Source organism: Bombina bombina, chromosome 9, assembly GCF_027579735.1.
Source record: "Bombina bombina isolate aBomBom1 chromosome 9, aBomBom1.pri, whole genome shotgun sequence".
Lineage (NCBI taxonomy): Eukaryota > Metazoa > Chordata > Amphibia > Anura > Bombinatoridae > Bombina > Bombina bombina.
Window position 1 is genome coordinate 248,404,172 of NC_069507.1, and position 25,441 is coordinate 248,429,612.

Here is a 25,441-nt window from a genome sequence, read left to right on the forward strand (position 1 = left end):
TTGTTTACAAGCAGGTCAGGTCTCCAAATATCACTAGACATTTAACAAATAGTCAGTTTTTAAAGGATACCATAAGTCTTTGAAAGACATGATGCACGTGCACCCAAAACCAACTCTTGGTAAAGCAGCAACACTTTTGCATGGGCAGCAACACTTTGTGAAGCCTCTATGGCAATTTCCTGTGCTCTAGGCAGACAGGAATTGATTAACCCTTTGCATCCAACTTACCTATGGGTAGTGTGTACCACTGAACATAAGGCCTTTCTATATTTTGAAAAATGTCTTTATTATCTATGCAAAGAGTTAGATAAAATGTAATTTCCTCTTTAATAAAGAATGCCGTTTATTTTTATATTATGGTAAATTATTAGATATTAAAAAAGCTATCTATTATGTCTGACATGTCTTTGGTGTTCTGTTTCTGTCCTTGTGGTAATAATAAATGATGAGGTTAGGCTTTGGCAGACAACTTGTTCCGACTAAGAACTTGTTTATTGGAACTTAATGAATTGTAATTTATCTAAATCATAGAATTCATATGCCAAAGGCTGATAATTGCAAAAGGCAGTTTGCCCTTTAAGAAATGGGCTGATCTATCACATAAAAAAGTCAGATGATGTTTAGAAAAAAAAAGCATTAAAGTCTCTTACTTTAACATAAACACTAAACACCACTTCATCAGATTTATAAAATGCTTCAATATTTATTGCATAAGGACTGAGCAGAAACAACCTGGCAAGAGGTTCTTAGATTAGTGGTGCTTTTCCAATTCATGATAATAAACACAGTGATACCATGGGAAACATGTACACAATGTTTTTTTTTTATTATGCCATATGTCAAGCCTGCATGTCTTCTTGCAATTGTGAAAACTCATAAATGCCACAGAATGAACAAGCTATATCTTTACAAGTGCAGAATAAAATCATAGCTTCATTATTAAAAGGAGTTTATTCTTAAACTTAATTCCCCTTTAAGGATTGATTTTGCTATCTGTAATTTACCTCTGCAATTGTGCTTTTTCAGCCCTGACCACAAGAGGCAGTGCAGACATTGGCCTCTAGTTATCAACGTGTCTACTTACCTGCCATCGCCGGCCCCAATACGCCCGCCTAAGCTCGCCTACCATCGCCGCCGCGGACCTGAATACGCTCGCCAAAGTTATCAATAAAGCTGTCAAAAAGCCGTGCACCAAGTACGGGGCAATGAGCAGCGGACTGTGATAGTTATCACTCATCCGATCTCGCTGCTCTTCGGCTTTTTCCCAGCTTTATTGATAAGCTGTCACTAAGCACCCACACTAAACTACACTGTTCTACCCCCTATACGGGCGCACCCGGAGCCCCCCGCAACTAAATAAAGTTATTAACCCCTAAACCGCCGCTCCTAGACCCCGCCGCAACTATAATAAATGTATTAACCCCTAAACCGCCGCTCCCTGAGCCCACCGCCACTCTAATAAACTGATTAACCCCTAAACTGCCACTCCCGGACCCCGCTGCCACCTACATAATACCTATTAACCCCTATCCTGCCCCCCCCTATACCGCCGCCACCTATAATAAATTTATTAACCCCTATCCTGACGATCCCGTACCCCGCCACAACTAAATAAATTGTTTAACCCCTAAACCGCCGCTCCCGGGCCACGCCGCAACCTATATTAAACGTATTAACCCCTAATCTGCCCCCCCTACACCGTCCCCACCTATAATAAATTTATTAACCCCTATCCTGCTCCCCCTATACCGCCGCAACCTATAATAAAATTATTAACCCCTAAACCTAAGTCTAACCCTAACCCTAACACCCCCCTAATTTAAATATTAATTAAATAAATCTAAATAAATATCACTCTTATTAAATTAGTTATTCCTATTTAAAACTAAATACTTACCTATAAAATAAACCCTAATATAGCTACAATATTACTAATAATTATATTGTAGCTATTTTAGGATTTATTTTTATTTTACAGGCAAATTTGAATTTATTTTAACTAGGCACAATAGCTATTAAATAGTTATTAACTATTTAATAGCTACCTAGTTAAAATAAAGACAAATTTACCTGTAAAATAAAAACTAACCTAAGTTACAATTACACTACACTATCATTAACTAAATTATTCCTATTTAAAAATAAATAGTAACTATATGTATAGTGACTATAGCAGGATGAAACGGCTCTGTGTAGCTGAGAAACGCGTTGCTGGTTTCTTTTATAATTTTTAATAAACCGTTTTAAATATACCCCTTTGGAGTCCTTTTCCCCTTTATTACTCTTCAAGTCCCTTGTATCCTGTGGATTTCGGACGACAGCGCTCTTCGTATTATTGCCCCCCTTGAGCACTCACTGAGTACGATCCCTTCGTTGGGGCTTTTGGAGGAGAGAGGTGTGCGTCAAGGCCCACTACCGATTGGTTGATTTGCCATCCGGCGAAAGGTGTGGACGCGAACCCTTACCTGATTGGTTGGAGGGCCTCACGTGACGATCCAGTGTCTCTTGCCGAGTGTTTGTCTGCCGGGCGATGAATAGGTCCCGGTTTGCTGTTTCTGGCACATCACAGTGCCGCTACGTTTGTGAGTATTTCCACCGCTTCTACCTGATTGTCCTTTGTATTTACGTTATCACCCTATTGGCGCCTCTTTGTTCCTGTCTAGGATCATTTGGTTAAGTTACAATTAAACCTAACACTACACTATCATTAAATAAATTAAATTAATTATCTACAAATACCTACAATTAAATACAATTAAATAAACTAACTAAAGTACAAAAAATAAAAAAAACTAAGTTACAAAAAATAAAAAAATATTACAAGATTTTTAAGCTAATTACACCTTATCTAAGCCCCCTAATAAAATAACAAAGCCCCCCAAAATAAAAAAATGCCCTACCCTATTCTAAATTACGAAAGTTAACAGCTCTATTACCTTACCAGCCCTTAAAAGGGCCTTTTGCGGGGCATGCCCCAAAGTATTCAGCTCTTTTGCATGTTAAAAAAAATACAACCCCCCCCCCCCAACATTAAAACCCACCACCCACATACCCCTACTCTAACCAAAACCCCCCTTAAATAAACCTAACACTACCCCCCTGAAGATCATCCTACCTTTAGCCGTCTTCAGCCAGCCAACCACCGATGGAACAGAAGAGGACATCCGCAGCGGCCGAAGTCTTCATCCAAGGGGCGCTGAAGAGGTCTTCCATCCGATAGAAGTCTTCATCCAGGCGGTGTCTTCAATCTTCATCCATCCGGAGCGGAGCGGAGCCATCTTCAAAGCAGCCGACGCGGAGCCATCTTCATCCACCAACGCCTACTCGCCGAATGAATATTCCTTTAAGTGACGTCATCCAAGATGGCGTCCCTTGAATTCCGATTGGCTGATAGGATTCTATCAGCCAATCAGAATTAAGGTAGGAAAAATCTGATTGGCTGATCCAATCAGCCAATCAGATTCAAGTTCAATCCGATTGGCTGATCCAATCAGCCAATCAGATTGAGCTCGCATTCTATTGGCTGTTCCGATCAGCCAATAGAATGCGAGCCCAATCTGATTGGCTGATTGGATCAGCCAATCAGATTTTTCCTACCTTAATTCCAATTGGCTGATAGAATCCTATCAGCCAATCGGAATTCGAGGGACGCCATCTTGGATGACGTCACTTAAAGGAATATTCATTCGGCGGGTAGGCGTCAGTGGATGAAGATGGCTCCACGTGACGATCCAGTGTCTCTTGCCGAGTGTTTGTCTGCCGGGCGACGAATAGGTCCCGGTTTGCTGTTTCTGGCACATCACAGTGCCACTACGTTTGTGAGTATTTCCACCGCTTCTACCTGATTGTCCTTTGTATTTACGTTATCACCCTATTGGCACCTCTTTGTTCCTGTCTAGGATCCTTTGGTTGATTTGGTTTTGTCTGAGAGAGCAGCCTTTGATCTTCATTCATCATTTGGAATCCGGATTGTTTCACATTTCAGCGCACCTCCAGAGGGTGACTCGTCATCCTTTTTTACTTAAAGTGAATGTCAATTTTTTAGGATATGAAAGTATCATTCAATAGCTTATCACTATATCAATTAAACCGCCACTTTCATTTTTTAATAAAATGTATAATACATTTTATATTATAATATGAAATTTAGTCTCTTGTATTTACCAGCTCCTCCCACCCGCAACTTCCTTGTCTTATTCAATCCTACGTATGCAGCGGTCCCACCCGCTGTCACGTAGTGGCAATGCACGCTCCAAGCGATGCTAAACAAATAACCTAGCTCTCCAAAACTTCCAGAAAAAATTACGAAGTCCGATAACTGTAATTGCACATGCGTGAAATGTGCACGAGATTCAGAGATCGTTGTCAGAACTGTCTAACGCAAGCGCAGTACAGACGCATGACGACAGCAAAAGGGGTTTGGTCCCCCCGTGGAAAATACATTTATTGGTTCTGATGATCGAGCCTACCCTGTCAATCAATGATGAAAAATGCCGGGCGGACGATTATAATTAGGAATGCGAGGATATTAAATTAATATACTCGGTAATTACAATCTTTAAAAAAAAATTATGAATTAAAGTGCTGTTATTTTAACTTTAATGTTAATGCAAACTTTAGAGACCATGCTGACTTTACATTCACTTTAATTGTAATTTAGGTTAGGATTTATTTTACAGGTAATTTTGTATTTCTTTTAGCTAGGTAGTTATTAAATAGTTAATAACTATTTAATAACTATTCTACCTAGTTAAAATAAATACAAAGTTACCTGTAAAATAAATATAAATCCTAAGATAGCTGCAATGTAATTATTAATTACATTGTAGCTATCTTAGGGTTTATTTTACAGGTAAGTATTTAGTTTTAAATAGGAATAATTTATTTAATGATAGTGTAGTGTTAGGTGTAATTGTAACTTAGGTTAGTTTTTATTTTACAGGTAAATTTGTCTTTATTTTAACTAGGTAGCTATTAAATAGTTAATAACTATTTAATAGCTATTGTGACTAGTTAAAATAAATTCAAATTTGCCTGTAAAATAAAAATAAATCCTAAAATAGCTACAATATAATTATTAGTTATATTGTAGCTATATTAGGGTTTATTTTATAGGTAAGTATTTAGTTTTAAATAGGATTAATTTAGTTAATAATAGTAATTTTATTTAGATTTATTAAAATAATATTTAAGTTAGGGGGGTGTTAGGGTTAGGGTTAGACTTAGGTTTAGGGGTTAATTAGTTTAATATAGATGGCGGCGGTATAGGGGGGGCAGGATAGGGGTTAATACATTTATTATAGGTGGCGACGGTGTAGGGGGGGCAGATTAGGGGTTAATAAGTTTAATATAGGTTGCGGCGGGGTCCGGGAGCGGCGGTTTAGGGGTTAAACAATTTATTTAGTTGTGGCGGGGTACGGGATCGGCAGGATAGGGGTTAATAAATTTATTATAGGTGGCGGCGGTATGGGGGGGCAGGATAGGGGTTAATAGGTATTATGTAGGTGGCGGCGGGGTCCGGGAGCAGTGGTTTAGGGGTTAATAAGTTTATTAGAGTGGCGGTGGACTCCGGGAGCGGCGGTTTAGGGGTTAATAAGTTTATTAGAGTGGCGGTGGGCTCCGGGAGCGGTGGTTTAGGGGGTAAAACATTTATTTAGTTGCTGCAGTGTAGGGGGGGGGCAGATTAGGGTTGTTTAGACTCGGGGTGCATGTTAGGGTGTTAGGTGCAGACATCTCCCATAGGAATCAATGGGATGTCGGGCAGCAGCGAACATGAGCTTTCGCTATGGTCAGACTCCCATTGATTCCTATGGGATCCGCTGCCTCCAGGGCGGCGGATTGAAAACCAGCTACGCTGGGCCGGAAAAGTGCCAAGCGTACCTGCTAGTCATTTGATAACTAGCAAAAGTAGTCAGATTGTGCCGAACTTGCGTTCAGAACATCTGGAGTGACGTAAGAATCGATCTGTGTCGGACTGAGTCCGGCGGATCGAAGCTTACGTCACTATATTCTACTTTTGCCGGGCAGCAGGGCTTGATAACTTAGGCGAATCAGCCTCGCCACAAATACGCTGCGTAATTCCAGCGTATTTGAGGTTGACGGCTTGATAACTAGAGGCCATTGTATTTACATTTGCTGCAGGTTATCTCACCCTGCTACATGCTACACATAGAGTGATAGACATGTAAAGATGTCAATGACTTACAAATTCAGGGCAGCTGGCACCTTTGAAGTTTTTCCGCTGATACAGTAATGAATTAGGGTATAGCACTCTCTAACTGCCGTTGTTATGCAGACCTCAGCATTTCCTGTAAGCTTTCTGAGAGGTGAGAGGGTGGGCAAGAGGTTTTGTGGGATGAGCCGTGGCTGAAAGGATTAAACTACAACTGAGCAGTTCCTGGTTTTGCTATAAAAACCAAGACACTTGTGCTGAAGAGGGAGCATTGTAGGGTTGCCACCTCGGCCATGTTTTCCTGGACACTTATGAGTTACACATGCTGCAGGGTAAGTAGGGCGGAACATGTATTGTGCCTCTGGACATGAATAGTGGTGATGAACAGCACAATACCTGTTCCTCCCTGCACACCCTACAGCATGTGTAACTCATAAGTGTCCAGAAAAACATGACTGAGGTGGTAACCCTAGAGAAGTGGGAAGGGGCAGCAGATTAGAGCTCCCTATCTGTAAATGTGTAGAGAGCTCTAACATAAGCTCTAGAGCACGTAGTCCTTATGTCCCAGTTAAGCCCATCTGAAATAAAGCATTAGCCAGTTGATTACTGCATTTCATCCTTAAACTGGCTCAGCAGGAAGCCCTGTGTGTGAGGAGACCATAGTCAGCTGCCTACTATAGCTATTGTTCAATCCAATTCTTACTGTGTGTTTCTCACTTCTCCAGCAGAGAAGTTGCAGCTAAAGGTTGTCTGCCTGCAAGGTTATAAAGTAACTTTGTGCATCAGTTTCATGAACATAAAGCTTTTTTATGGCTAGCATTTTTGGAGGAAGCTGTCCAGATGTGTTTTATGTGTGTCTGAACCTCAAGCAGGGATTAAACTGGCATACCATCCAACAAACTGTCGCTGGAAGCACTTGGTGTAGGAAGGTATATCTGTCCTCCTGCTACAGAAAATCTTTGATTTAACTTTTTTGTGCTCGGGTTTTTGACATCTCACTTCGGTTAGTGATAAGCCTCAGCATACTGTATGTCTCTCCAAACAAGGATACTGTGTGATGATAGATGAATGAAGCTACAGGAAACAGTATTGATTATCAAATAAAACAAATTAGATTATACATGACCCCAGCTTCCCCTTTGTTGAGTCAAATCATAACAAATATTGCTAACAGCACTAAAATAAGATGAAAACAATGCACTAAACTCATCATTTACTAGATAAAGCCCTCAGTGTTTAATTTTTTGTGAGAGCTTTGTTTGCAACTCAATGGGTTAAATGACAATAATTATTATTTTTTGTGCTAATATACTAAATATGCTCTATATTATATAATCCATTTTATTTTGTCTGTTTTTGGTTACTTGGTTTATGATTGAATTCATTTGGCTTATACAATAAATGTGATTGGAAGAAGTAGCCTGGTAATTTCTCATTATAAGTAACAACCAGATTACAAGCCGCACATCCGAGAATATAATTAGCGGAAAATATAACTGTCTGTTAGTTTATGTAATGCCATTTACCACTTATAAAGGGTATAAAGCATCACGGTCGCAGGACAGCCTTTCCTGTCTCATTATTCTCCCTGTTATTTTACACCGCCTGGTCACTGAGTGTGGAGAGAAAAGCGAGCGTTAATAAATAAGATACAGAGAATAAGATAAGAATTGGAGAGACTGGGTGAATTTTCAGTCTTAGGTGGTCTATTTCAATCTGTTAGAAAGTGATTTGTCTTGGTTCCAAAATTACAGGCACCCAAATTATTAGAAAAGCCACAAATTGTGCTGTCCTCGGGGGGCTGGTACTGTGTAAATGCCCTTAAAACTTTATGACTTGCACTAGGGCTATTTCAATCTATAATGAAACCCTTACCAAGTAGCTTTGACATGATTTTTGGAGGTTTCTATCTTAACAGCCTCCCCCACTTGAAAATCAACTTTATTATAGTAGTACAGTGTAAATATACATAAGCAAGTGATGTAGGAGAGTAGACAAGTGAAGAAAAAGTTGTGAGTGTTTATGTGTATATGTGTGTGTATGTATGTATATGTGTGTATGTGTGTGCATGTGTGTATGTGTGTGTATGTGTGTGTATGTATGTGTAAATGTGTGTCTGCATGTATGTCTGTGTGTGTGCATGTATGTATATGTGTGTATGTATGTGCATGTGTGTGTATATATGTGTATGTATGTGTAAATATGTGTCTGTATGTATGGCTGTGTATGTATATGTGTGTATGTGTGTGCATGTGTGTATGTGTGTGTATGTATGTGTAAATGTGTGTCTGCATGTATGTCTGTGTGCGTGTGTATATGTATGTGTTTGTGTGTGTAAGTATGCATGTATGTATATGTGTGTATGTGTGTGCATGTGTGTGTATATATGTGTATGTATGTGTAAATATGTGTCTGTATGTATGGCTGTGTATGTATATGTGTGTATGTGTGTGCATGTGTTTATGTGTGTGTATGTATGTGTAAATGTGTGTCTGCATGTATGTCTGTGTGTGTGTATATATGTATGTGTTTGTGTGTGTATGTGTGCATGTATGCATATGTGTGTGCATGTGTGTGTATATATGTGTATGTATGTGTAAATATGTGTCTGTATGTATGGCTGTGTATGTATATGTGTGTGCATGTGTGTGTAAATATGTGTCTGTATGTATGGCTGTGTATGTATATGTGTGTATGTGTGTGCATGTGTGTATGTGTGTGTGTATGTATGTGTAAATGTGTGTCTGCATGTATGTCTCTGTGTGTGTGTATATATGTATATGTGTTTGTGTGTGTATGTGTGCATGTATGTATATGTGTGTATGTGTGTGCATGTGTGTGTGTATGTGTGTGTATATATGTGTATGTATGTGTAAATGTGTGTCTGTATGTATGGCTGCGTATGTATATGTTTTTGTGTGTATGTGTGCATGTTTGTGTATGTATGTATGTGTGTGCATGTGCATGTATGTGTAAATGTGTGTGTATGTATCTGTGTATATGTTTGAATGTATGTGTGTGTATGTGTGTTTGAGTGTGCATGTGTGTGCATGTGTGTCTATGTATGTGTGTGCATGTGTAAATGTGTGTGTATGTGTGTGCATGTGTGTATATGTGTGTATGTTTGTGCATATGTGTGTATGTATGTATAAATGTGTGTGTATATGTGTGTACATATATGTGTATGTATGTGTAAATGTTTGTCTGTATGTATGTGCGTGTGTGTATATATTGTGTGTTTGTATGTGTGTATGTATGTGTGTGCATATGTGTGTGTGTATGTGTGTGCGAGTGTGCATGTTTGTATATGTGTGTGTATGTATGTGTGTGCTTGTGTGTGTGTGTATGTATGTGCGTATATGTATGCGTACATGTGTGTATGTGTGTGTATATGTGTGTATGTACTGTATGTGTGTATGTGTATATGTATGTGTGTGTGCACGTTTTTGTTTCTGTGTGTATGTGTGCATATGTGTGTATGCATGTTTATGTGTTTGTTTATGTATTTGCGTGTTTGTGTATGTATTTGTGTGCATGTGTGTGTATGTGTATGTGTGTATATGTATGTGTGTGTGTGCATATTTGTGTTTCTGTGGGTATGTGTGCATGTGTGTGTGTGTATGCATGTTTATGTGTGTGTTTGTGTATGTATTTGTGTGCATGTGTGTGTTTGTATGTGTATATGTGTGTGTTTGTATGTGCATATGTGTGCAAATGTATGTGTGTGTGTGTGTGTTTATGTTTCTGTGTGTATGCATGTTTATGTGTTTGTGTATGTATTTGTGTGCATGTGTGTGTGTTTGCATTTGTATATGTGTGTAAATGTATGTGTGTGTGCGTGCGTGTTTGTGTTTCTGTGTGTATGTGCGTGGGTGTATATATAGTTTAGTATTTCTTCAAAACCCACAAGAAAATTAGTCAAAATATTGTTCTGATCACCATATAATGTCTCAGTGATATGAGTAATTTATCAAGTTGAGTGGGGATATAATCCCTCTCTGTTGTACAGTTGTTCAGTTTGCTCTTGGATTAATGTGAGAGTCACTTACAGTTGTTCTGGAACATTTCCAGCATGCAAGTCCTCTCATTAATGTTAGAGAAATGCTTCTTGTTTTATTAAAAAGACATTAAGGGCCAGATTACAAGTGGAGTGCTAAATATCACTTTCTTGAAAGCGATATTAGCGCTTCACTTAATACCAGTGCACGCTAATCAAATGGGAGCCTCGTTCTCATGCCGTGAGATACGGCATGAGAACTTGCGCAGCGCAGGGGGTAAGTACCACAGTGATGGCAGCAATTTGTAAATATATATGTATATGATTATATACATATATATTTATGTTAATATGTGCATACATACATACTGCATATTTACTGGGAACACACAGTCCACACAGACCGCAATGTAAAGGCACTTTTCAGTGCAGTTTTTTTCACAACACCCCATACCCGTCAACTTTAAAGCCGCAAACTACCTAGCGCAGTTTTTTTTATGCTACATTTTTGTTTAATACAAAACTATAATGCCCTCTATTTTGAGGGCATGTTTAGACAATTAACCAGAGATCTAATCTCTGGTTAATTTTCTGAGTGCTAATTGCCACCGTGAGCTTGCAGTAGCAATAACCAGCCATTTTTAATGACTGGTTATTTATCGTACGCCCGCAAACGGGTACATTTTCCCTTTTGCCGGCACGCAATAATTTGGCGCCCCACTTGTAATCTAGCTCTTAATATCTCTTGCATTTGCACAGACTGATTTCTTTGTCAAAATTTGGATCAAATTGAATTTGCTGAACTTAGAGTATAAAAATACTCATTACAAATTATTGGAAAATGTTTTTTTAATTCCGTTCTCTGTCTAAACCATAAGCATTTAATCTAGAAATAAATTTCCTTCTACATGTGATATTATAGAAATATTTATGCATAAATTAAGTTTTAGGTGAAATAATTTCTCATAAAACAGCACTATTTACATGTTTTTATATGACATTATTTTAATATTTATACTGACAGGAAGTGCATGGGAGAGGTTGGTTATTGGCTGATCAGGACTACTCTTTCAGCTATATTGGTGGCTTAGTGACTTGTTTACAAACTTAAACAAAATATATATTTTTAGTGCAGAATTATCCAGTTTTCCAAAAGCAATAAACATTTTATTACATTTTATAACTCTGTATTTTAGATATAACAAAGAGAATTAAACTGACTTTAATGGTCATGTAATACTTATTGCAGGAGTATTCAGTAATGGTTATAGGGTTAGAAAATGAACAGAATGTTGTAGTCTCTTTGCTGAAGTGCACATGAATTTACTGAATTCGCTGAAGTCCCGCGAGCAGGTAAAACATGATTAATGAGCCCTGTGTTTTACATTAATGCAGACAGACTTGATGAGCCATCAGGCATCTGTTGACAATCTATGCTTTATGTTTATGAGAGCGGTACACATGTACACATTTACAGCCTTTTTTGTTCTCAATCTCAAGCTTTTTTTTGTAATACTTTTTTTTTCAGCTATATCTTCTTTTTTTTTTTAACAATGCACTTAGATAATTTGTACAGATCATTTGTAAATCTGTTGACTTCTTGTGCTGAATAATAGGTGTGTTTTTTTAAGACCCCTAAGCTATATATATATCCCTTAAAGGGACACTCTACACCAGAATTGTTATTGTTTAAAAAGATAGATAACATCTTTATTTCCCATTCCCCAGCTTTGCACAAGCAACATTGTTATATTAATTTACTTTATAACCTTTAAACCTCTAAATTTCTGCCTGTTTCTAAGCCACTAAAGACAGCCTCTTATCACATGCTCTTTATTTGCTTTTCACAACAGGGGAGTACTAGTTCATGTGAGCCATATAGATAACATTGGTTGTGGCAGACGCTGCACTAATTGGATAAAATGCAGGTCAATAGATAATAAATAAAAGTCATGTGATCAGGTGGCTGTCAGAAAAGGCTTAGTTGCAAGGTAATCACAGAGGTAAAAAGTGTATTAATATAACCATGTTGGTTATGCAAAACCAATAAAAGCATTTTCTATCTTTTTAAACAATTAACATTTTGGAGTAGACTGTCCCTTTAAGGCATAGATTCAGGCCTCTGATTATTACAATCTATCCCCTGTGACCTGACCCTTGGTGCACTCTCATATTCTTGTCTTCTGTTTCAGATCATGTTGCTAAGTGATCCTGAAGTTGAGAGCAGTATATTGATCAGTTCGGATGAAGGGGCCACTTATCAGAAACATCGACTAAACTTTTATATCCAAAGCTTGCTGTTCCACCCAAAGCAGGAAGACTGGGTCCTAGCATACAGTCTGGATCAGAAGGTAAGTGATTCGTTCTTATAAAGTGCTGGATTTGTGCTTGTGTTGTAGGTCCAGAGATAGCAGATAATACCAGTAGGTATCAGTGTAAACGTTTTCTATCACAATGAACAGCAGGTATTATGGCTCTATCTGGCAGAGGACAAAATAGGAAATTATGAGTAAGACCAAGAAAAACTATTCACATAGAAACAAAAAGTGATTACTGCAAGAAAATGTCTTCTGCAATATTTATCTGCCCAAGGAGGGAGTTATAGACCTTTGGAAAAAAGTATTGAAATTGCAAATTTAACTTTTTTTTAGATAAATTCTGATCAAACTTTTCAGTATAAGCCACTCTGTGGGTCGTTTTTGTGACAGATTATAGAGGTCACCATATTTCCTCTGCTCTTGCATTTAATAATTAGATCATTAAAGGGACATGAAACCCAAACATTTTCTTTTCTTTTGTGATTTGGACAGAGCATAGCATTTAAAAAAAACAAAAAAACATTTCCAATTTAATTCTATTATCAAATTTGCCTCATTCCCATGATATTCTGTGTTGAAGAAATAGTGCTGCCATATAGTGCTTCTGCAAATGGATGACATCTTGCAAAACTGCCGCCATATTGTGCGCCAGAAATAAGACGGCTCCTAAGCATAAGTCTTTCCTTTTCAACAAAAAATACCAAGAGAATGAAGAAATATTGATAATAGAAGTAAATTAGAAGGTTGTTTAACATTGCATGCTCTATCTGATTCACAAAAGAAAAAGATTTAATTTAATATCCCTTTAAGGGAAACACATACACTATTGAGATAAAATAATAAAATAATCTGATGTGGTTCAAAGATTCCAGAAAGCTATATGTGAGGTATGGTTATATCTTTATCTATATCTGTCTTTGATGTTTGCCTTACTCTACCCAGAAATGCAGTTTCAATGTCAGAAAACCTTTGCTCTGTTAGGGGGGGGGGCAGTTTGAGCATCTATTTCTTATGCCTAAGCAAACATTATCTATACTCACATTGACTAAAAATAGTTTTGGATGAATTATAACAACATTTGTTTTATTTTATTCATCAGATATTCATCAAGGGGGTCATTCAGAATTTGTTAAGGACAATTCATTTGTCAGCTGGATAACAACTTAAAGTTAATGTAGTATCTGGTGCTACTGCTAAAAGTTTGTGGCATCACAATTTTTTTAAATTAATGGCTTCAGGACTGCACAATAGCAAAAGTGAAGCTTTCATACTTATTGGCTGGCACAAGAATCAATCAGCTGATGAGGATATTGCTAATGCTAATGAATAGTATACATTTAAATGTTTGAAGTGTTATTTGTAAGTTTTTTTCATTATAGTTTTTGCATGAATGCAGCTAATATGGAAGAATTTGCCATTTTCTATATTCTTCCAAATCCAAATAGAACTAGTCACCACTAATATATATATATATATATATATATATATATATATATATATATATATATATATGTGTGTGTGTGTATATACTGTATATATATATATGTTTGTGTGTGTGTATATATATATATATATATATATATATATATATATATATTAGAAAGGGAGATAAATCTCAGCGCTAGGAGGATATGCAGGTCTATTTATCTATTTTCCCATATGTCCACATCTATTGAGTTATTTTAGACAGAAGATTATTAATCTAGTCTTTGGGGCAGTAGTCTTTGAATACAGTCCACAGTACTGGTTCCTGTGTGCCTATAGACCCAGCAGCTCGTCTGATATGGAGTTGTCCCCTTCACAGTGAGGTCCCTCCCAGGGTGTCTGAAAAAGTGTAAGGATAGACAAGCGCACAGGCGGCATAATACGTTTTAAATATACACTTATAAAAAGAAGAAAAATCCACACTCACTTGTTTATACCTCATCCACTATGAGGTATTTTTTCAGCTCAGTGTTAATAGATGTTCCCTCCTCAGTCACAGTCCTCAAGCGTCCTTCCGTTAGCCCAGTTATTTCTGGATCCTCAGTTTTAATGATCGTTTGGCGCACATGTAAAGCAATATGCTCTTTATAGGACACATGCAATAGGACCTGCTGCTGATCTAGATATAGCTGGATGCATATATAAACACACACACATCAAGGGGTCTATTTATCAAGCTCCGAACGGAGCTTGATGCCCCGTGTTTCTGGCGAGCCTTCTAAAGACCGCTGCTCCATAACCTGTCCGCCTGCTCTGAGGCGGCGGACAGAAATCACCACAAATCAACCCGATCAAATACGATCTGGTTGATTGACATCCCCTAGCGGCCACTTGGCCGCGAATCTGAAGGGGGTGGTATGCTGTTGGCATTTATCGATGTGTGGCGGGCATGGTTCATTATAGTGGATCAAGTCTGTCCGCACAATGATAAATGGACCCCTGAGAATGAATAAGACATTGCTAGTCACACAATTGCTTGTCATGTGTGCAGTATGTCTATATCTTGTGTTCTGCTTCTAGGAGATAATTCTGTGATGTGGTCTAGAGACAGCTTTGACTGTTGATGCCAGACTCATTTGACGCCACTTGGATTGCCTTTTTAATCAAACAGCAGTTCCCTGAGCTAACTTCGCTCTGAGCATTCTTTCTTGTTGACAAGTTTGCATAAAGCGGGCAAATGAGTGACTGCCTTACATAGGCCATAAAATGTGTTAGCGAAGCAGATATAGCCTATTACTTTATATCAGTGCAAGGGAAATAAAGCATAATAATGCACTTATGCTTGCAAGGGGGAAATAAAGCAGAATAATGCACTTATGCTTGCAAGGGGGAAATAAAGCATTCTTATTCCACCTGTTAAATACTGTTTTCTGTTTATCTAATTTAAAGAACAAGAAGTTTATATAAAAGGAAGAGCAAAATGGCTTAACACTCTCAGTATATAGATGCAGGGTCAGAGGTCCGTATCTAGCCAGGTAATTTATTTTCACAAAGGAAATTCATAATGAAGCCCCATATTCTCTAAGTTTAAAGGGATAAAAACAGTGGTACTGGTAGTGAGTTACTGCATGGTTTAAAGTAAATAAACATTTTTTGGGATATCAATATTACTTGGCCTGCACCCTGGTTGATGTTACAGGGGGTGAGAGGTTTTTTTATGATGAATTATATATATATACATTGGAGCCCTTTTCAGGCAAACACTTTAACCCTTTTAACAATATTAATATTATATTTTAAATAAAGCAATGTCAGCTGCTCTAACCCTTCTCTAGTAAATGGGATTTACCATGGACTTGTAATATGAAGTTAGGTGCTAATGCTTGTGCGGCCCAGCGATACTGCTTATCGTGCCCCCTGCTATCATTAGCCCACCACTTGTAATCTAGTCCCATGTAATCATATGCATGAAATATGCTCATTAATATGTTGTTATTGTTTAGGTATTGTGAGTATTTTAAAGATGTTGTTTTCTCTGGTACTAAAGAAATTACATTTTACCCTTAAACCTTTGAATTTGCTGAATAACAAGTGTTGGAGTTAAACAGGGCAAGATACAATCACATGTTTAGCAATTTCCTAGGTTTCCAAGCTATTGTAGTATACGTTTTTATTCATTTATTTATTTAATGAGGCTTATCTCGTTTGCACAAGATTGACCTTAGATAATGTCATATGTTAAGTATTTCCATATCTCACTTTGTATTGGATTTTCTAATATTATATCTGCTGTACACTGCATAAGGTTATTTTGTATTTGCTTAAGAACCCACAGATATTTTATGGGCATAAATGCATAGACATTTCATCCCAGTTGCAGAAAGAATTAGACCATGGTCACTTCATTTAAATGTATCTATAACTATTTCATGCAAATGACCCACAAGCATTTTATTCTGATGCATCAATAGTTTTTTTCTTGTAAGTCCATAGCTTATTGATAGTTCATCTGAACCATCCCATAATAATTTAACATATGTATAGATGGAAAACACTTAGCAGAGCTTTGGCGAGATTACATATGCAGTGCAAGCTTCAGCGCAACTGCTGAAACCCTTGCCGCTTGTAATGTCATCTCACACATCAGGTATTACATAAACTCCGCCGGCAGTTCATAAAGTCGGATAAACTAGCAATGTCCAGAAATGAACGTAAATACAAATTCCTAGAGTCGCCAGTGATTTACGACACTTTAGAAACTGCAAGAAAGAAAATAAAAAAAAATATCAAATCTCCCGTAAAAGTTTAACCCGCCTCCCAAAATTAAACCCAACACGTAAAACCCCTATATCTGCCATCAAACCCACATCAGAACTAATAATAAAAGTATTAACCCCTAAACCGACAACCCCCCACAACACAATAAGCCTAATTAAACTATTAACCTCTAATCCGCAATTCACCCACATTGCGATCTACCAATTAAAACTATTAACCCCTAATCCCCCATTAACCCACATCGCAATAAACCTAATAAAGTATATGAACCCCTAATCTACCATCAACCCACATCAGAACTAATAATAAAAGTATTAAACCCTAAACTGACAACCCCCCACAACACAATATGCCTAATTAAACTATTAACCTCTAATCCACAATTCACCCACATCGTGATCTACCAAATAAAACTATTAACCCCTAATCCCCCATTAACCCACATCGCAATAAACCTAATAAAGTATATGAACCCCTAATCCGCCATCAACCCACATCGCAATAAACTTAATAAAGTATATGAACCCCTAATTCGCCATTAACCCACATCGCAAAAACCTAATAAAGTATATTAACCCCTAATCCGCCATTAACCCACATCGCAACAAACCTAATAAAACTATTAACCCCTAATCTGCCAAACCTCCACAATAAAAATAACTAATTAAATTACTAAGCCCCCTAACCTAACACCCCCTAAATTAACCCCAATTACCTAAATTAAAATACGCTAAGTTACAATTAAAGTACTCTTTGTGTATTAGTATTGCAGGTAACAGTGCTGAATGGGCTACATACTGCCAATGAAGAAAAATGTTGCTGCCCTCAGTGGCATTGGAGGGTTAACTCTTTCCCTTAACCCTTGCAGCGTTGCCGCTCATTCATAGAAGGCAGGATCTTGTATAGTTGAGATATTTACATACAATATTCTAGCCACAAGGTTGGTGCAGATGATGCAGCTATGAAAATGAAGCCTTAAAACCTGTAAATGCTAATGCACATTTCCTATTTCACATTCAGCTAGATTACGAGTTTGGCATAATTGAGTGAAAAAGCAGCGTTATGGCCCATAACGCTTCATTTTCCCTAACGCTACTATTACAAGTCTTGTCGGTATAGGTGTACCGCACACCTTTTAGCCTGTCACGCAACGTCAGTACCACACTTTAAAAAAAGTCCTTTTTCTGTTACCTAAAGTAAACCCAGAAGGTTGGGAAAGTGCAGTTTTATCATTTCTTCCCCCATGAATGGTTAATCAGAAGTAAATTCATAGGACTAGATTACAAGTTAGGCGCAAACGGATTTGCACTAGCGCAATCTTTTTGTGAGCCATTTTCATTTCGCTGATATTTCAAGTTGAGCGAAATCGTGATTGCGCTAGAGCAATCGCCTTTTATGCTTCAATCCTTAACGCAATCTCAGAGCTGTGGTTAACTGTTTTCCAAAACAAAAGAATTGCACAAAACACTTAAAAAATACATTACAAAGTATAGTTACACACATAATAACACTGTCTAATAAATATACATTACACAGTATAGTTACACTCATATTAACACTTTCTAATAAATATACATTACACAGTATAGTTACACTCATATTAACACTTACTAATAAATATACATTACACAGTATAGTTACACTCATATTAACACTTTCTAATAAATATACATTACACAGTATAGTTACACTCATATTAACACTTTCTAATAAATATACATTACACAGTACAGTTACACACATAATAACACCATCTAATAAATATACATTACACAGTACAGTTACACACATAATAACACTGTCTAATAAATATACATTACACAGTAAAGTTACACACTTAATAATACTGTCTAATAAATATACATTACACAGTACAGTTACACACATAATAACACTGTCTAATAAATATACATTACACAGTACAGTTACACTCATAATAACACTATCTAATAAATATACATTACACAGTACAGTTACACACATAATAATACTGTCTAATAAATATACATTACACAGTACAGTTACACTCATAATAACACTATCTAATAAATATACATTACACAGTACAGTTACACACATAATAACACTGTCTAATAAATATACATTACACAGTATAGTTACACTCATATTAACACTTTCTAATAAATATACATTACACAGTATAGTTACACACATAATAACACTGTCTAATAAATATACATTACACAGTACAGTTACACACATAATAATACTGTCTAATAAATAAACATTACACAGTACAGTTACATACATAATAACACTGTCTAATAAATATACATTACACAGTACAGTTACACTCATAAAACTGTCTAATAAATATACATTACAAAGTACAGTTACACTCATAATAACACTATCTAATAAATATACATTACACAGTACAGTTACACTCATAATAACACTATCTAATAAATATACATTACACAGTACAGTTACACACATAATAACACTGTTTAATAAATATACATTTACAGTACAGTTACACTCATAACACTGTCTAATAAATATACATTACAAAGTACAGTTACACTCATAATAACACTATCTAATAAATATACATTACACAGTACAGTTACACTCATAATAACACTATCTAATAAATATACATTACACAGTACAGTTACACACATAATAACACTATCTAATAAATATACATTACAAAGTAAAGTTACACTCATAATAATATATAACCACAAGGAAGTTTGCAGCACCTGTGAGCGTGTTATTGTTGTTGCTTGCTTATGTATGAATACACCCCATTGTATATGACACCTGCTCCAAATCACAATGACCCCCAAAAGTTCCGTGTACATATATGTGACCTGCAAACAATGTGCTGATATAGCGCTGATTCTGGGGACCCACCTTGAACCTTCTTAGCTCCAGATCCCCTTTCTCCGAATTCTGTGCATCCACAGTAGCCTGGAGGTCGAGCAGCGGCGTGAGTCCCTACAGCGTCTCAGCGTGTGCACGGTCAATCCGGGACTGTGTGACGTCACAACAGGAGGCGGAAGGATCAGCAGGTGAGGAAAGTCCATGGCCAAAGGGGACCGTTATTCCAACGTAGTACTATGTCTTACAGGGGTGATACACTGCTGCTCAAAAATTGTGAGTACCCGTGCCTTAAGACATATCCAGTCGGCAGCAATAACAAAAAACGAGTAGAGGCACCGGGTAGTTTCACAAACAAAAACGTCCTTTATTAAGGTGATAAAAGACAACAGACAACAGGAGACACTTCGGAAAAAGCTTTAAACCTCTGGGGCAAAGGTGGAGTGGCGGTACCCCACGTACCCTGATGCTGACATGTTTCGGCAAATGCCGTAATCGTAGCTACGATTACGGCATTTGCCGAAACATGTCAGCATCAGGGTACGTGGGGTACCGCCACTCCACCTTTGCCCCAGAGGTTTAAAGCTTTTTCCGAAGTGTCTCCTGTTGTCTGTTGTCTTTTATCACCTTAATAAAGGACGTTTTTGTTTGTGAAACTACCCAGTGCCTCTACTCGTTTTTTGTTATTGCTACACTCATAATAACACTATCTAATAAATATACATTACACAGTAACGTTACACACATAATAACACTATCGAATAAATATACATTACACAGTACAGTTACACTCATAATAACACTGTCTAATAAATATACATTACACAGTACAGTTACACTCATAATAACACTGTCTAATAAATATACATTACACAGTAACGTTACACACATAATAACACTATCTAATAAATATACATTACACAGTAACGTTACACACATAATAACACTATCTAATAAATATACATTACACAGTACAGTTACACTCATAATAACACTGTCTAATAAATATACATTTCATAGTACAGTTACACTCATAATAACACTATCTAATAAATATACATTACACAGTACAGTTACACTCATAATAACACTGTCTAATAAATATACATTACACAGTACAGTTACACACATAATAACACTGTCTAATAAATATACATTTCATAGTACAGTTACACTCATATTAACACTGTAGCAACTTGTTAGTACAGCAACGAAATAGGAGGCTAGTGCACGTGAAGACAGGGACTCTGCCAGGTTCCCCCAATCACAGTAGTACAAACAGACTTGTCCACAGCACTATTTTCTCAAATTCCTTTATTTTCTGTTAAGTTACAGACATAAAACAGCGACGTTTCGAGTGTTGCCACTCTTACTCATGCTAGTAACATTGTATCACTCTACAAAAATTTAAAACCCTCAGTTTCGCGCCAACCACTCCACTTGGTGGCTCTGCTGCCATCTACTGACCATCAATGTTATAACACTTTAAAAACATTACAAAATGACATAATAAAATGCAACTATGTATTTAAATTTGTTTGCTCATACAGTATATCATTACTTAATCTACTAGTTTAGAATATACAGGGAGTGCAGAATTATTAGGCAAGTTGTATTTTTGAGGATTAATTTTATTATTGAACAACAACCATGTTCTCAATGAACCCAAAAAACTCATTAATATCAAAGCTGAATAGTTTTGGAAGTAGTTTTTAGTTTGTTTTTAGTTATAGCTATTTTAGGGGGATATCTGTGTGTGCAGGTGACTATTACTGTGCATAATTATTAGGCAACTTAACAAAAAACAAATATATACCCATTTCAATTATTTATTTTTACCAGTGAAACCAATATAACATCTCAACATTCACAAATATACATTTCTGACATTCAAAAACAAAACAAAAACAAATCAGTGACCAATATAGCCACCTTTCTTTGCAAGGACACTCAAAAGCCTGCCATCCATGGATTCTGTCAGTGTTTTGATCTGTTCACCATCAACATTGCGTGCAGCAGCAACCACAGCCTCCCAGACACTGTTCAGAGAGGTGTACTGTTTTCCCTCCTTGTAAATCTCACATTTGATGATGGACCACAGGTTCTCAATGGGGTTCAGATCAGGTGAACAAGGAGGCCATGTCATTAGATTTTCTTCTTTTATACCCTTTCTTGCCAGCCACGCTGTGGAGTACTTGGACGCGTGTGATGGAGCATTGTCCTGCATGAAAATCATGTTTTTCTTGAAGGATGCAGACTTCTTCCTGTACCACTGTTTGAAGAAGGTGTCTTCCAGAAACTGGCAGTAGGACTGGGAGTTGAGCTTGACTCCATCCTCAACCCGAAAAGGCCCCACAAGCTCATCTTTGATGATACCAGCCCAAACCAGTACTCCACCTCCACCTTGCTGGCGTCTGAGTCGGACTGGAGCTCTCTGCCCTTTACCAATCCAGCCACGGGCCCATCCATCTGGCCCATCAAGACTCACTCTCATTTCATCAGTCCATAAAACCTTAGAAAAATCAGTCTTGAGATATTTCTTGGCCCAGTCTTGACGTTTCAGCTTGTGTGTCTTGTTCAGTGGTGGTCGTCTTTCAGCCTTTCTTACCTTGGCCATGTCTCTGAGTATTGCACACCTTGTGCTTTTGGGCACTCCAGTGATGTTGCCACTCTGAAATATGGCCAAACTGGTGGCAAGTGGCATCTTGGCAGCTGCACGCTTGACTTTTCTCAGTTCATGGGCAGTTATTTTGCGCCTTGGTTTTTCCACACGCTTCTTGCGACCCTGTTGACTATTTTGAATGAAACGCTTGATTGTTTGATGATCACGCTTCAGAAGCTTTGCAATTTTAAGAGTGCTGCATCCCTCTGCAAGATATCTCACTATTTTTGACTTTTCTGAGCCTGTCAAGTCCTTCTTTTGACCCATTTTGCCAAAGGAAAGGAAGTTGCCTAATAATTATGCACACCTGATATAGGGTGTTGATGTCATTAGACCACACCCCTTCTCATTACAGAGATGCAAATCACCTAATATGCTTAATTGGTAGTAGGCTTTCGAGCCTATACAGCTTGGAGTAAGACAACATGCATAAAGAGGATGATGTGGTCAAAATACTCATTTGCCTAATAATTCTGCACTCCCTGTATGTAGCCAGTTCATTCTAAATATAAAATTAATATGATTACAATTACAAAACTAGTCAATTCATTTTATAAACTTAACTCATTATAAATAGTGACTTATATATACAAGTTATTTAAATATCCACTTCACTAAATTAGCATATGTATTTATAATGAACATATGTATTTATAATGGTGTCATCTTGTTTACCTCTTATCAGAATTAATTTTTACAGAATTAATTTTTACAGAAAAATTGACCAATCGTAATCTTTATTAAGCCCATTGGGTTCCATGCTTCCTAGTTCAAAAATCCAGTACATTTCTTTTTGTTTCAGTATGAGAAATATGAGATAAGAGAATACTATATGTGTAAGTCTAGGTATGTAATTTATCTCATAAAATGTTCCTGTTCCCTGATCTACATAGGGGAAACTACCCGTATGATCAGGGACAGGATATGTCAGCATCGCTCAAATATAAGTTGTAAAAATCATGAAGCCCCGGTGTCCCATCACTTCTTAAAATGTGGGCACCAGATACGCCAATTAAGATGGCAGGTAATTGATAGTGTGGGTCCCCAGAGAAACGGTAGTAACAGAGAAAAAATATTGAAACAAAAAGAAATGTTCTGGATTTTTGAACTAGGAAGCATGGAACCCAATAGGCTTAATAAAGATTACGATTGGTCAATTTTTCTGTAAAAACTTGTTTTAATTCATTTGTAAGCTTGGTCACTGGTCATTATCTCTAAGAGTGTTATTACCAGCATTTCTTGAGAGTTTGGACTCACTAAACGGAACCCTATATGTTGATGCCGATTGCATTTTCAATCTGTCATTTGGATTTTAAAACATCAAGAGCCTTCCTTTCAGCCATAGTAAGGTTAGAGATACCCAATTTAACTCCCTTTTTTCATTTTCTCAAAATCTTTTTTAACCAAAGTAATAAAAGATTCTACAGTGTTGTTAGTTAATGGAGCATGTGCTGTACTCTTGGACCTTAACTCTCGCACCTGTGTGTGGAAGTCATTTAAAGTGTCTACAAAGCCCTCATGTTGTGTAGTCTGGGGATGGGAGGCAAAAAATGCTTTAAACCTAAGGCTTCTAAAGAATCTTTGAAGATCAGCTTCAATTCGAAAAAAATTAGGGGTTACAGTAGGGATACACGATAATCCCTTTTGTAAAACGGAAGTAGTTAAAGGATCTAGAGTCGCTGAGGAGATATTAATTACTAAATCATCCGTTACCTTCTGCTTTGTCTCGTCTGCATTTGATTTCCTGTTCCTCTTCCCCCCTCTGTGTGTTCTCTTTTTTCTTTGGGTTTGTGTGTATTGAAATTTTGGCCTAAAGGGGAGGGACTTCTAGATTCTTGGTCAGAGGATGAGTCCCCAGAGTTTTCAGTGTATCTAGGTGCTACATTTCATGATTCAGTACGCTGACATATATGCATGAACTGCTCTAATATATATACATGAACTGCTCTAATATATATGCATGAACTGCTCTAATATATATACATGAACTGCTCTAATATATATGCATGAACTGCTCTAACATATATGCATGAACTGCTCTAATATATATGCATGAACTGCTCTAATATATATGCATGAACTGCTTTATTTCTCGCTTGCATCTAATCCTGTCTCAGCTAGTGCTTTACTTATACAGCTCCATCTCATTATTTTCATAAGCTGTTGGGACTGGCCAGGGCCGGATTGGGCAGCCGGGATACCGGGAAAAATCCCGGTGGGCCGCCGGCCGGCAGCTCAGCTGGGCTGGCTGACTGCTGCTGTGCTGTATAAATTATATTTTTGCTCGCTTGTTATATTGCGGCCGCAAAATTGCGAATCATTTATTCACCTAGACACTGCGACTGAGTCTGTGTCTGTCACTCACACAGACAGTCACAGGCTCTGTCACAGCAGTGTCCACAGTCCGAGGGCCAGGGCCACACTGGGCCAGGAAGGAGTCGGAGGTCTAATGCGGGCCGGTTCAGGTGGGGCGGGCCGGCGGCTTACATGACGAGTCAGGGGGCGGAACGGACCTGGATTGCGCCCTCTGAGTCACAAGCAGAGACACTGACTCTCTCCCCGGCGGTGCTCGGCTCTTCTCCCCGGCTCCAGCTGCGTGCTGCGTCCTCAGTCAGGATGGCTCTCTGCCCACTTCTTCCCACTCTGTGCCTCATACACACCAGCCTGCCTCATCCTGCTTGGTGGGACCCACGGATCATTCAGCTCCAGCTCCCTGCAATAACACATGTGAGTACCGCCTATATATATATCAGTAAACAAGGACTCCACTGCAAATAAATCTAAAGATACTTGGAATTCACAATAAGTCATGACTGGAACAAATGTCATGGGAACCCATCTGATGGTCTATTAAAGTGATACTTTACAGCTTATAATATTTTGCATTAAAATTATACCCACTGAATTACTTGCTTTTGGGGTTCTGCATTTTGGAGTTCACAGAACTGTGTTAAACACTGAAAGGGCTGTATATATGGCAAAATACACTTGTTATAAATTTGAATTTTGACACAACAGCCTTTCAAGTCAAACTAAAACTTTATTAAAATTATGCCATTTAAAAATGTATTGTGCCTGATATAGCATAGGGAAACCTAATACACAGCCTCAGTACCTGAGTGTGCCGGATGTACACAGTAGGGTTGGTGTATAGTTCTAATACCTTTTGTATTTGACTATTTGTGTGTATCTAATACAGGGGAGTGTGGGGTTAATATAAGGAATGGTTGGGATATTGC

At 37.6% G+C, this 25,441-nt stretch overlaps 1 protein-coding gene across 1 annotated transcript in view; it reads left to right on the top strand.

Moving 5' to 3' along the window:
• SORCS3 (sortilin related VPS10 domain containing receptor 3) overlaps positions 1-25,441 on the top strand; it is a 1,163,020-nt gene that overhangs the window by 455,474 nt on the left and 682,105 nt on the right. The window contains exon 4 of the mRNA XM_053693001.1: positions 12,362-12,520. Coding sequence (XP_053548976.1) covers positions 12,362-12,520 — 159 coding nt within the window. The remainder of the gene's footprint in view (positions 1-12,361; positions 12,521-25,441) is intronic.